This window comes from Nomascus leucogenys, chromosome 2, assembly GCF_006542625.1.
Source record: "Nomascus leucogenys isolate Asia chromosome 2, Asia_NLE_v1, whole genome shotgun sequence".
NCBI classification, from domain to species: Eukaryota; Metazoa; Chordata; class Mammalia; order Primates; family Hylobatidae; genus Nomascus; species Nomascus leucogenys.
In genome coordinates, this window is record NC_044382.1 from 140,714,716 (window position 1) to 140,729,513 (window position 14,798).

The following is a 14,798-nucleotide window of genomic DNA, read 5'->3' on the forward strand; positions in this document are numbered from 1 at the left end:
ACATCTTAGTAAATAATGAACAGTATATTTCATCCTCAAAAGTCTAGCTATAGAGTCTATATACTCGTAGAAAAATTTAGTCAGGGGAAGAAATCAGAAGAGAAATTTCAAAAGCACATGAGGAGGAAAACAGAAAAGCAAGACACTAAGTTTGATTTCATTCAATGCCTTCTGCCTAATCTTAATGTCAAATATGTCTGGGTGAGGTCTGGTAAGATTACAACGTGTATGTTAGATAAGCCGAGGAGGCAGAGGTATCAGAATAAGGAGTGAGTATATTATTACTGGCATTTAGTTCAAAGTAAGCCATCAGGTAAATTAAGGAAATGCAACAAATTAACAGTGGTATAACACCTAAGAATTTATCCCATAGCAATATCCACACAATTTTGTAAAGATACACGTATAAGGGGCTCACACTTAAAAAACTGAAACAATCTAGGTAGTCAGTGTGAAAGTTGTGAGAATCAAAATGGAGTCACTGATGTTTATATATTTAAAAAAACGAAAAACAAAACAAAAACAAACACCCTGAGCTGGGAAAGACCATGAAGAAAGGCTTCTCATGTTTGTATGCCTGATAAACAAAAAAGTCTTCAAAAACCACAACCTTGCACAAAGGTCATCAAAACCTTAAACCAAAAAAATATTTCCACAAGGACATCTGTCCAGCTTGTCCGACCTCAGACTGGTGTCATCCTTACTACTGATCTTTGTAGCCACGGATAGTTATTTCAAAAACAATTATGTAATCTCCCTCATTTTTTCCTTTAAAAACCTTTGTCTCTCTTTACCTCTTTGAATATGCCCATAGACTACTATGGCACATGTATTTCCACTGCAATGCTCTATTCCCATCATCTTTTCTTTCAGAGAGCCTCTGTTATTTAGGTTGACACCAACACAGTACTGATTAAATAAATTACCAGACATCTATAAAATAGAACACCAAGCAGACATTAAAATGAGAAATTTAACTGTTGATATGTAATGATGTCCACAGTATTTTATTAAGTGACAAGGACAAATCATAGTCTACGTCCTAGTTAATGTTTAGCTTTGGGCAACAGAATGACGGAAGGAGACAAGGGCACTTGATATATTACTACTTGAACCTCTTAAAACAGCCACCTGCACATAATTGCTCTTTATTCCCTTAAAATGCTTTGTTTTTTAATAGAATTTCACTTCCTGAAATAATATTATGTAACAGATTGCTTCCTACATCCAGCTCTAGAATATCAGCTCAAAGGCATAACATTATGACCACTGTATTCCCAGTGGTTGACACAAAGTAGGTGCTGAATGAGCATGCCTTGAATAAATCATTTTTTCAATAAATATACATTTAGAGTAAATTTTTTTTAAGTTCATAATGGGGTTCCTAAAAATGATATGACTACAAATACAAAGAAAACATGAAGGGAACACACACCTGAAGTTCCTTGCATACTACAGACAGGAAAGGGAAAAGGAAACAAAAATTCATAAACTCAGGTTTTTAGCATCAGCATTTTATATCTCAAATATCAAAACTCTCAACTGAAAATTTGATTTAATTCTCCAATTATCATCGGATGACTGAGAACCTATTAACTAAAGGCCAAGTGCCAAGCCCCTGTACATATAAAATACAGATGTCAATAACATTAAAGAGATCATTAAATGTAAGAAAATCTTCCACATACTAATAATTCTATGCACTGTTGAGGATTCAGAGGAAAATATTTATGCTCCCTTACACTTTTTATATACATGGCAACTAAGAAATGAATGCGATTCAAATGAAAGAGCTATCACTGTGGTCTCATAATCTGATATGGGGGAAGAAGGATTTCATTGGGATTACAGGAAAAAAAATCTATACATAACTGAAGAGGGAGGAGAAATACATTCCAAGCTTACTTTATTTAAGGAGGTAAAAGAGCAAGAATGTATATGGCTTAGGGAAACCAGTTTGGCAAAAGCGGTCAGTCAGTAATGAGAGAGGTTAGGATTGACCTGCGGATATTAAATTTGGATACTATTCTTTCTATAATCTTAGAGAGCCACTGAAAATTTTTAAGGGAAAAATTAGTTTATGAAGACCACAGGGCCTGAATCAGGTAGCAATGCAAAAGACATACGAGTAGGGAGATTCTGGAGGCAGAAAGGCTGAATGAGGACTCAGTGTTATAATTACTGAAGCTCAAGGTGGCAGAAACAGGAAGGAATGGATATTTCAAAAGCAAAAATTTTAAAGTCTACATCTAGTTTTCAAACTACATAGAACATGAGAAGGAAATTAGAGATATTTAGGATTCTACACTTATAAGCATGGGAAAATGGTGTACTACTAATCCAAGGAAGTCTGATAAATATGGCTTTAGACATGTTGAGTCTGAAGAGGCAAAGAGAAATAAATTCAAATGGAAACTCAGCTAAGAAGCAATTAAGAGACAAACCAAAACCCAAAGGAGGCCAGCGTAGGATAGAAAGACTAAATAGCTGCCTAAGAGATAAAGCCAAGAATGGTGGAAAAGGCAAGTCAAAGAGCAGAAAGAGCAGAGGCTAGAAGAACGCACCTGCTCTTAAGAGATAAGAGAAGGCACAAGGGTTCCAAAAAGGGCAAAGAAAGAGAGGCAAGAAAGGTGGAAGGCAAATAAAAACAATGAAGCATAAAAACAGTCAAGGAAAGAAGAATGTTTGCAGAAGGAAAAAATACATGGCAGAAAGAATAAAAAATAACTCAAATGATGCCTCTGGATGGAGGGAGAAAGATAATGACCATAGAGAAACAGGTTCAGCAAAATGGCAGAGGTAAAAGGGAGATTATAGTGGGCGAAAGGAAGGAATGGGAAAGAAAGAGTGGAAGCAACCAATGCAGGTAGTCTTTCAAAGGTGTTCACACTGAAATTTAAGTACAGACACAAATTCAGGAGCTCACAAAAAAAAAAAAAAAAAAGAAAATACAAGTAATATGTGACTGACAGTTTTCTCTACTAAGCAAAAAGTAGCCATTGTCATTCACTAATTCACTGGACTTTCTCTTTTTCCAATAGAGTAATGTACTTTTTCATCATGTGTCAATTTTAAACATGTGTCATTAAATACCCAAAATGTTGGCTGGGTGTGGTGGCTCATGCCTATAATCCCAGCACTTTGGGAAGCCAAGGCAGGCAGACAGGAGTTCCAGACCAGCCTGGCCAACATGGTGAAACCCTGTCCCTACTAAAAAAAAAATACAAAAATCAGCCAGGCATGGTGGCGGGTGCCTATAATCCCAGCTACTCAGGAGGCTGAGGCAGGAGAATCACTTGAACCTGCGAGGCGGAGGTTGCAGTGAGCCAAGATCACGCCATTGCACTCCAACCTGGGTGACAGAGTAAAACTCCGGCTCAAAAAAAAAAAAAAAAAAAATGTGTAAAACAGCCGGATGCAGTGGCTCAGGCTATAATCCCAGCACTTCGGGAGGCCAGCCAGGGGGATGGGGGAGTGGGGAGTAACTTGAGGTCAGAAGTTCAAGACCAGCCCAGATAAAGTGGTGAAACCCCATCTCTACTAAAAATAACAAAAATTAGCTGGACGTAGTGGTGGGCATCTGTAATCCCAGCTACTCAGGAGGCTGAGGCACAAGAATTGCTTGAATCCAGGAGGCAGAGGTTGCAGTGAGTGTAGATCATGCCACTGTACTCTAGACTGGGCAACAGAGTGAGACTCCATATCAAGAAAAAAAAAATGTGCAAAACTGGAAGGAAATCTATTACTGTAAGACTTGACCACTATGTACAGATGAACCAAAGCAAAGTATTTTGATCATAATGGTTTGACTGATAACTACTGAGTTTTTTGAACTTCAAATTATTAACAGTTAAGCATGAGAAAGTACAGTTATAATTGGTTTGTTGATGTTTTCCAGGCAAAGTAAGTGTTAAGATTAAAATTTATTTTACTTAAAAGCAAAGAACACGGTTGGACACGGTGACTCACACCTGTAATCCCAGCACTCTGGGAGGCCAAGGCAGGTGGGATCACCTGAGGTCAGGAGTTCCAGGCCAGCCTGGCCAATGTGGTGAAACCCCATCTCTGCAAAAATACAAAAATTAGCCGGGCATGATGGCGGGAGCCTGTAATCCCACCTACTTAGGAGGCTAAGGTGAAAGAATTGCTTGAACCTGGGAGGTGGAGGTTGCAGTGAGCCGAGATTGCGCCACTGCACTCCAGGCTGGGCGACAGAGTGAGACTTCATCTCAAAAAAACAACAACAACAAAAAAAACACAAAGAACAAAACTAGCTCTCTGAAGGCAAATGGTAAACAAAGAAGACAGTAAATTATTTATGATGGACATAATCAAGTTACAAATATAAGCAATCTGTTGCTTCAGATCCTTTGTGAAATACAGGTAGAAAGAGGGTAAGAAGGTGGCAGAGCATAAAAAATTAAAGAAATTGAAATATTTTTTTAAAAACTTACTTTTAGGATTTCATCCACACAGCTCACATCACCAGAAGCTGATGCCTTGAGAGAAAAAGCAGCACACATTAGATTTTTATCAGTAGATTTTTAGTATTTGCTTCACAGATTTAAAAACATTATTAAAAGTATTTATGATCCCACTACTCTAAATCAGTACACTGGTTAGAATCTTTGGATTAATTTCCTTAAATATAAATTTTTCAAGCACCAGAAGATTTTAATCACCAAACTATACAAAGCTGGGGGAACTTTATAGTTTTCAAAGGTTTTAAGTTTTTTATCCTATATTTTAGATTAGAAATAATTTTTAGAATGTAATTTTTCAGGTGTGCAGCTTATCTAAAAATTTAACCTTATCTATATATAAAATATATCATGATACTGAGATACATCATTTCACATAAAAAAAGTTAACCCATTTATGCCAGAGGTTGCAAATTTTTTTGTGTGAAAAATCGTACCTTAGCGATGACCTTGAGCAGTAGGATGTAAGTAACTCCTAAGAGCTTAGCATTCCAATAATGGAACACTAAGCAAAAATGGGTTAAACAAGTATTACTGAAAGATTACTAGCCTGGAACATGGACATTTTACATAGTCTTTCTAAGTCACAAAAAGCAAATTGCTTATTCTAAGGCACAAACAGGAATTAGAGAGCCGAACTCAAGTCAAACTCTAAAGATCATGTTGTTTAAAGAAAGAACAAATTACCATTTTACTGTTCTCTTGAGAGGAGTAATTAGATAACAAAAGCCACTCAAAATGAGTTTCCCAAGGCCACTGGAAAGATGTTTTAAATGTTTGCAAAACAGCATTTTACATTACCCGGATTCTTCCTTCCACCATTTTGAGCTAAGAGTTGTAATTTTTTGGCTACTGACGTCACTTTCCAAATTTTTTTTTATTGCACAAACTACATTAAAAGATAAAATTTGGGGCCGGGCGTGGTGGCTCATGCCTGTAATCCCAGCACTTTGTGAGGCCGAGGCGGGCGGATCACGTGAGATCAGGAGTTCAAGACCAGCCTGACCAACATGGTGAAACCCCATCTCTACTAAAAATACAAAATTAGCCGGGCGTGGTGGCACATGCCTGTAATCCCAGCTACTCGGGAGGCTGAGGCAGGAGAATCACTTGAACCTGGGAGGGAGAGGTTGCAGTGAGCCGAAATCGTGCCATTGCACTCCAGCATGGGCAACAAGAGCGAAACTCCAACTCAAAAAAAGAAAAAAAAAGAGATAAAATTTGGGCCAGGCATGATGGTCATGTCTGTAACCTCAGCACTTTGGAAGGCTAAGAAGAGGGTCGCTTGAGGCCAGGAGTTCCAGACCAGCCTAGGCAACATTATGAGACACCCATCTTGAAAAAAAAAAAAAGATACAGTTTCAGCTATATCCCAATGAAATGTTCCAAAATGCTTTGGTAAGCAATTTAAATTTCAAACCATCACTATGAACCTGGAACAGCTGTCTTAATCCTTTAAGTATAACCAGAGAAAAGGATCATAGCATTCAAAGTATACAATATTACCATTTCCACAGACCCAAAAGTCCCATTTATCATAACCATAAACCATCACCTGCATCTCATTCATTAGTATCAATCTAAGCACAGAAAAGTTAATTTTGTTTTTAAACAACAACAAAGGTATATTGTTCTATAAAATCAAAATGCAGAAATCTAAGATATCAATTAGTCATTCTTTTATTCTATAACTGACTTGTCATCTTAATATTTGAAAACTATGAAAGACATTTTCTCCATTTCCCAAGAGGACAAGTTAACAGATCTACAGATCCACTTGGGAGTAACTCACAAGTCTGTCTTTACATTTTTTTTCATCTTTCAACTTTTACATTCCTTACTATTAAGGCAAGGAAGCAGTGTTCAAGTTCAATCATAATTTCATGGTCAGTCAATTGCTTCACATAGTCACAATGTTAAAAGCTCTAAATGTGTGACTTACATCCAGTGGTTGGGAAGGTATTTTCAGCTTCGTGAGATGTGCTTTGCTGTTGGGCTTCAGCTCAGTCATGCTGTTGCCATGGGATTGGCTGCTGTAGTGCTCAGAGGACAGCTTTGGTTCCATGGACTCCTGTCCGTCCATGGGCCGCACATAGGCAGTGGGTTTCTGTAACATTGAATTGGACTTTGACATCAACGAGGGTGGGAAAGATTGAGTTGAGTGCTGCCCACTTGAAAAAGGTACACGGGAAGGAGAATCCCAGTTTGCATCAGGGTCCCGAGGTGATTTGGAGCGTTGATGTTCCTTGCTATGGTGATCATTCCCATGAGACCTGGAATGACTAGAGCTTAATGAAGAAACAGCCTGGGGTTTTCCAGGGCTGGAAGAACGTGATTTGGAGTGTTCTGATCCATGCTGGCCTTTTTTCCGGCTACTGCTCCCACTACTGTTATATGACTCACGGTCGTGCCTCTGACCACTACTGTTAGTGCCACTACTGCTACCTGCATTGGTCCGCTGGCTACTATGTCCACTCTGTAAGCCTGAGGACCGTTTCTGAGACTGAGAAGTGCTGGGTGCGGGTCCTACTGGAGTCCATTTGCTACTCTGATGAGAGCCTCCATGTCTCTGTTCAAAGAAATTTGGGTTAGATTTTTCATCTGCTGATGGTGGTACTGTAGGCTTGGGAATTGCAACAAGCTTTGGTATAGATCTGTCTCCTATGAAATCCTTCATTTCATCGTAGTTTCCAAGCATACTCTGAATACGACTTGATAACTTATCTTCTTTGCTAGTCTACAAAAAAATAAAATAAAATTATAAAATGAGCATAATCAGAAATAAAATATGCTTCTGAACGAATTTTCCAAACTTCAAATGGAAAGGGGCCTTTCAAAGGGAGGCTTTACCTCATATCTTAACGTTAATACCTTGAAGTAAACTCCAAATATATCATTTCTGTAGTGAAAAAAAAAAAATCATTGAAAAGTGCCTAAAAATAACCATACTAAAATATAATCCGAGCGCAGTGGCACGTGCCTGTACTCCCAGCTACTCTGGGCAGCTGAGGCAGGTTTGCTCAATTCCAAGATTTTGAGGCTCCAGTGCACTATGATTTCACCTGTGAATAGCAACTGCACTCCAGCATGGGTAACATAGCAAGACTGTCTTTTAAATACACAAAGTATTTTGAAGGGCCGGGTGCAGTGGCTCACACCTGTAATCCCAGCACTTTGGGAGGCCAAGGCAGACAGATCACCTGATGTCAGGAGTTCTAGACTAGCCTGGCCAATATGGTGAAAACCCATTTCTAGTAAAAATATAAAAGTTAGCCGGGTATGGCCGGACATGGTGGCTCACATCTATAATTCCAGCACTTTTGGAGGCCAAGGTGGGCAGATCACCTGAGGTCAGGAGTTGGAGACCAGCCTGGCCAACATGGTGAAACCCCGTTTCTACTAAAAATACAAAAATTAAGCTAGGCATGGTGGCGGGTGCCTGTAATACCAGCTACTCAGGAGGCTGAGGCAGGAGAATCTCTTGAGCCTGGGAAGTAGAGGTTGCAGTGAGCAGAGATTGCGTCATTGTACTCCAGTAAGACTCCATCTCCAAAAAAAAAAAAATTAGCCCGGCAAGGTGGTGCATGCCCGTAATCCCAGCTACTTGAGAGGCTGAGGCAGGAGAATCACTTGAACCCAGAAGTCAGTGGTGGCAATGAGCCGACATCATGACATGGCACTCCAGCCTGGACGAAAGAGCAAGATTCCGTCTCATAAAAAAAAAACGTTTGAAGAACAGAAAGTAATCTGCCTTTATAAAATTAAGTTCCGGCTGAGCACAATGGCTCACGCCTGTAATCCCAGCACTTCGGGAGGCCGAGGCGGGCGGATCACGAGGTCAAGAGATTGAGACCATCCTGACTAATATGGTGAAACCCCGTCTCTACTAAAAATACAAAAAATTAGCCGGGTGTGATGGCGGGCGCCTGTAGTCCCAGCTACTCGGGAGGCTTAGGCAGGAGAATGGCGTGAACCCAGGAGGCGGAGCTTGCAGTGAGCTCGATCACACCACTGCACTCCAGCCTGGGCGACAGAGCAAGACTCTGTCTCACAAAATAAAAATAAAAAAAAATTAAGTTCCACAGTCCAGCAGATTAGCTAACACTCATATTTTGGCACTTTATGAAAATATTATATTCCTTATAACTCAATGTTATAGTTAGAAGCAGAAACAAAAACTTAATGAAAGAAGTGATACCCGAATGACTGTCTATAACAACAGAGAAAGAAATCAGACTGATACTGAAGACACATTTATTCAAACATACTAATAATCTCTGAAACTTTGTAAACTAAGTAGCAAATGGCAGTGAGAAGAAACAAAAGCATCTAGGAAATATTCATTTTTTATTGATATCATACTTAAAGAACACCTAGGAAAAATCAAACAATGCAAATTGAGTCACAAAATTCTAATTTAATTCAAAATTCAGAATGGTGAAGTACCCGCCCATGGTTAGTAGCACAACTAGGAAAATAGAGGTAAATGTATGAGCCAACTCAGACCACATTTTTAAGAACACAGGACAGCAATAGGAGGTGGGTTGGAAAACGACTTTTAGGGTGCTGGTAATGCTCTATTTCTTGATCTGAGTTGTATGATGCTGTTGATGCTGTGAAAATTCTTCAAGCCATAATACCTATTTTGTCTATTTTTCTGTAAGCATAATATACTCCAAAGAAAAGTTTATCGCCAAAAAAGTATGTTCTATGTAAAGGACAGGAAAAAAAATGTTAAGTGCTATTCATAGTAATTCTTTTCTAATATAAACATTCAAGCACGAAAGATTTTAAAAGCAAAAATGTCACGCTAATGGGAAAAAAACATTCACAGAAGGGCAACTTACAACTTTGTATGGTTCTGCAAAGAGAGGAGAGCTAGGTGGGAAGGCGTCTTCGCCCTGCTGAATTTCCTGATTCCGCCTTTCCCGTTCTTTCATACGCAGCACATTCCGGTCTTCACGGTTCATGTTGCTATGAAAAGAAACACAACCTTTGTATCCCAAAAATAAAAGGAAAAATTAAATATTCTGTACAGATTTTGTCAGCTTAACACTTCAATCACAGATTCCCTTTTGACCTCCAAGTAATAACAGGCATTAGTGCTGAAGCTGGGTTTTGGCAATGGTTTTATCAACAAATACCAATAGTGTCTTCCACAACTATTCCGAGGAAACACTAGCCCAGAATATTAGAACCCACCCCAACAAAACACTTAACCTTATCAAAGTTTGAAGTACTCTGTTAGCTAAAAGCAAAAACTTGTACATTCAGAGGGAAAGTAGTATTTGAACACAAATCCTCAGTATTTCCTTTTGGGCCTTCCTCTTCAGAAATCTGCCTATTCTTTGCCCTTAGAAGCATATAACCCACTCCCAACTACCACCCTTCCCCCCAGGGTCCAGTTCTTTTCTCTACTTTGCATCTACCTTATCTTGATTTCTTTTTGTCCCAAACACAGCTTCCTTGGTGTCCATCCTTATGGTAGTTTGACCTCAGCTTTGCTGTTGCTCTAGATTCCCTAAAAAACGACATTCCTGCTCTAAATATATTAATATTTCAATTAACACCTCAATAAATGGCAAAACCCAGGTTTTCTATGATATAATCAAAAATTAACTTGGGTTAGTAACAGTAACTAAAATTGTATTGAAAAAGGAAGTCTTTGGAGTGAGGGAAAAATGGAAGTCTCATCTCTATAATCGTGACAGTTTGTCTTATTTTCACTAGAACAAACCAAGAGAAATACAGCCAATTTATAGCAGCAAGGATTTTGGTTAAATAGACAATGGTAGTAAAGGCTGTCAAACTCTGGCACTAGGGATTACCAGGGAATCTGCAACACTCTTCCCTGGAGACAGAGTAAATAATCAGACCTGGTTTTGTTTTAAAAAAAAAAAAAAAAAAAAAAAAGTCCCACTGGAGCCCAGAAAGAAACAATCAGGTTGTATGTGTGGAGCACTGCTGGCCTATAATTCATAAATCAAATCAGAAAATTAAAGTTCATCATAAACTATAATTATAAAATTAAAATAAATAACAAAACCAGTATTATACTCCTTTTTTTTTTTTTTTTGAAACAGAGTCTTGCTCTACCATCCAGGCTGGAGTGCTGTGGTGCGATCTCCCAGCTCACCACAGCCTATGCCTCTCAGGTTCAAGTGATTCTCCTACCTCAGCCTCCTGAGTAGCTGGGATTACAGGTGCATGCCAATGGCTGGCTAATTTTTTTATTTTTAGTAGAGACAGGATTTCACCATGTTGGCCAGGCTGGCCTGGACTCCTGACCTCAAGTGATCCTCCCACCTTGGCCTCCCAAAGTGCTGGGATTACAGGCATGAGAGCCACCAAGTACTTCTGAGGACTTTAATCAGTGGTTAGAACTACTGAAAGCAAACATTTAAAATTAAAACTTCCTGACTTGCATACTAAGTGTCATGCAATAAAAGCAATTTAATGGCTGCAGCGGCTAAGGCCTGTAATCCTAGCACTTTGGGAGGCCGAGGTGGGTGGATCACGAGGTCAGGAGATCAAGACCATCCTGGCTAACACGGTGAAACCCCATCTCTACTAAAAATACAAAAAATTAGCCAGGCGCAGTGGCAGGCACCTGTAGTCCCAGCTACTCAGGAGGCTGAGGCAGAATGGCATGAACCCGGGAGGCAGAGCGTGCAGTGAGCTGAGATGGCGCCACTGCACTCCAGCCTGGGCAACAGAGCGAGACTCCATCTCAAAAAAAAAAAAAGCAATTTAATGTTTAGAAAAAAAAAGGGGGGGACCCGAGGTGGGAGGATCGCTTGACCTGCCTAGCCAACGTGACAAAACTGCATCTCTACTAAAAATAAAAAAAATTAGCCAGGTGTGGTGGTGCACGCCTGTAATCTCAGCTTCTCCGGAGGCTCAAGCAAGAGAATCACTTGAACCTAGGAGGCAGAGGCTGCAGTGAGCCATGACTGTGCCACTGATCTCCAGCCTGGGAGACAGAACAAGACTCTGTCTCAAAAAAAAAAAAAAAAAAGAATGTTCTAAGTGTTTCAGATATGTTTTCAAATTGTTTTGTATGTGTACAATTTTCTAATAAGCTTAAACAGGATTTCTTTGGTTTCGCTAGTACTTAGCACTCTATAGAACCACAAAAAGTATTTCAATCTTTAAAGAATACCACAAAACTTAAGTATTCATAAAACAAAACCAAAGAACATATTATACTCCATCACATTTGAACCAAGTAACAGTTTTATAACTATCACTAACAACCATGCTTCAAATAGGCGTCTTGGGCTATGGTTCTGCCAACATACAAAGTTATTTATACCTGAGAAACTAAGGAATATGTTAACTACCAGTTTCCTTAAATTTAAATCCTGAAAGATCTGAAAACTTCTTTTTTTTTTTTTTTTGAGACGAAGTCTCGCTCTTGTCCCCCAGGTTGAAGTGCGAAGGCACGATCTCAGCTCACTGCAACCTCCACCTCCCGGGTTCAAAAGATTCTCCTGCCTCAGCCTCCTGAGTAGCTGGGATTACAGGCGCCTGCCACCACGCCCGGCTAATTTTTGTATTTTTAGTAGAGATGGGGTTTCACCGAGTTGGCCAAACTCCTGGTCTCAAACTCCAGACATCAGGTGATCCGCCTGCCTTGGCCTCCCAAAGTGCTGGGATTACAGGCGTGAGCCTGAAAACTTTGGCTTAAGGCCAGGAGCGGTGGCTCACAACTGTAATCCCAGCACTTTGAGAGGCCGAGGGGGCGGATCACTGGAAGTAAGGAGTTCAAGACCAGCCTGGCCAATGCAGTGAAACCCCATCTCTACTACAAAATACAAAAAAGTAGCCTGCTGTGGTAGCAGGTGCCTGTAATCCCACCTACTCAGGAGGCAGAGACAGGAGAATTGCTTGAACCTGGGAGGTGGAGGTTGCAGTGAGTCGAGATCACAACACTGGACTCCAGCCTGGGTGACAAGAGCAAGACTCCATCTCAAAAAAATAAAAATAAAGGCCGGGTGTGGTGGCTCATGCCTGTAATCCTAGCGCTTTGGGTGGCAGAGGCGGGCAGATCACGAGGTCAGGAATCGAGACCATCCTGGCTAACACGGTGAAACCCCATCTCTACTAAAAATACAAAAAGAAATTAGCCGGGCGTGGTGGCAGTCCCAGCTACTCGGGAGGCTGAGGCAGGAGAATGGCGTGAACCCGGGAGGCGGAGCTTGCACTGAGTCAAGATTGCACCACTGCACTCCAGCCTGGGCGACAGAGCAAGACTCCGTCTCAAAAAAAGGAAAAAAAAAGAAAAAGAAAAAGAAAAAATAAAGTATGATTTTATTTTATAGATTGAGCAGAACTAAAATAATCATTCAAGAAATATTTCTGTATCTCTTGTAAAAATAGGTGATTCCCATAATAAAATTCTTTCTGTACTTCAACGTCAAAGAAACTGGTTTTTTAAACAATCAAAGTCACACAAGTGAACATTTATAAGGCTACCAGGAAGCTAAGAACTAAATTAACTCACTGTAATAATTAGGTCGGGTGCCGTGGCTCACTCCTGTAATCCCAGCACTTTGGGAGGCCGAGGCAGGCGGATCACCTGAGGTCAAGAATTCAAGACCAGCCTGGCCAACATGGTGAAACCCCGTCTCTACCAAAAATACAAAAATTAGCCAGGCATGGTGGCAGGTGCCTGTAATCCCAGCTACTCGGGAGGCTGAGGCAGGAGAAAAGCTTCAACTCAGGAGGTGGAGGTTGCAGCGAGCTGAGATTTCATCACTGAACTCCAGCCTGGGTGACAAAATGAAACTACATGTCAAAAAAAAAAAAGAAAAGAAGGAAAAGAAAAAATTAATATACCAGTTATAGCACTTATTCTCAATTTTTTTCTGATCTTTTTGTATCAAATATATTGGTTCGATTTTTTTCCCTCCTGTGTCTCTTACCATCACTATTTCTGCCTAAGATGAAATAAGTTTTCTCCAAAAGCAGTAATTCCAGTAATCTGAACTCCTCTAATGTTAACATGAAATTTAAATGAGTCAATGTGAAGTATATCTTTGTCATACAGGCAAAACTACTTTATAGCTATGAGAATACAGGAATAAACAAGCTCACTTTCTTTTTTTTTTTTTTTTTGAGACAATGTCTCGCTCTATCTCCCAGGCTGGAAAGCAGTGGCACAATCTCAGCTCACTGCAACCTCAGACTCCCAGGTTCAAATGATTCTCATGCCTCAGCCTCCCAAGTAACTGGAATTACAGGCACACGCCACCACACCTGGCTAATTTTTTTTTTTATTTTTAGTAGGGACAGGGTTTCTCAATGTTGCCCAGGCTGGTCTCCAACTCTTGACCTCAGGAGATCCGCCCACCTTGGCCTCCAAATGTGCTGGGATTACAGGCATGAGCCACAGCGCCCAGCCAACAAACTCAGTTTCTCACACAATACTCTCACAACATCCTTCTAACACCAGACGTGTGGGGTTTTTTTCCCACACACAAGCAAGCAATCGGCTGGGCGCGGTGGCTCATGCCTGCAATCCCAGCACTTTGGGAGGCCAATGAGGGCAGATTACCTGAGGGCAGGCGTTTGAGACGAGCCTGGCCAACACGGGGAAACCCCTCCTCTACTAAAAATACAAAAATTGACAGGGCATGGTGGCACATGCCTTAATCCCAGCTACTCAGGAGGCTGAGGCAGGAGAATCACTTGAACCCAGGAGGCACAGGTTGCAGTGAGACGAGATCGCACCAGCGCACTCCAGCCCGGGCAACAGAGCAAGACTCAGTCTCAAAAAAAAAAAAAAAAAAAAAAAAAAGGAAGCAATCAATTCTTCAGAAAATACCAGCTGGGTATCCTCTGTCTCCTACCTGGAGATACTGTCAGACCCCACAGGTTGAGTGAGGGTTCAGTCCCCAAGGCTGCCTCCCACTTTTGATGTCAATCCCAAGTCCCAGGTTGTTTTTACCTGTGCTTCTCACCAACTGGTTAAAAATTGGGGTTCTGCAACCCCTTCCTTCAGTTTTAATAATTTGCTGGAGAAGCTCACAGAATGAATGGAAACCTGGTTACTGGGCTCTTACAAATGTTATCTTAAAGGATATAAATAAACCGTCAAATGAAGACTTACAGAGGCAAGATGTACAATGGTGTAGGAGCTTCAATTCCCTTGGAGAATGGTGCGCCACCCTCTCAGCACATGAACACGTTCTAGGCTACCTCTCTGGAAGCCCCCTGAACTCAGTCCTTTGACCTTTTTTTTTTTTTTTTAAGACAGAGTTTCGCTCTTGTTGCCCAGGCTGGAGTGCAATGGCTCCATCTCGGCTCACCACA

General features: G+C 40.6%; 1 protein-coding gene across 3 annotated transcripts in view; it reads right to left on the reverse strand.

The window, feature by feature from the left end:
* The window catches only part of AFF4 (AF4/FMR2 family member 4), an 85,754-nt gene that overhangs the window by 49,816 nt on the left and 21,140 nt on the right, over window positions 1–14,798 (reverse strand). For 2 of the 3 annotated variants that reach the window (XR_004031704.1, XM_003259950.3), the window contains exons 2-4: window positions 9,329–9,455; window positions 6,424–7,218; window positions 4,455–4,499 (exon numbers count right to left, since the gene is read on the reverse strand). Coding sequence is in view for 2 of the 3 variants with exons in the window: in XM_003259950.3 (XP_003259998.1) it covers window positions 4,455–4,499; window positions 6,424–7,218; window positions 9,329–9,451 (963 nt within the window). In the remaining variant the exon portion in view is untranslated. Of the gene's footprint in view, window positions 1–4,454; window positions 4,500–6,423; window positions 7,219–9,328; window positions 9,456–9,910; window positions 10,361–14,798 lie in introns of those variants that run through there. The other variant, XM_030818770.1, reaches the window with a different exon arrangement.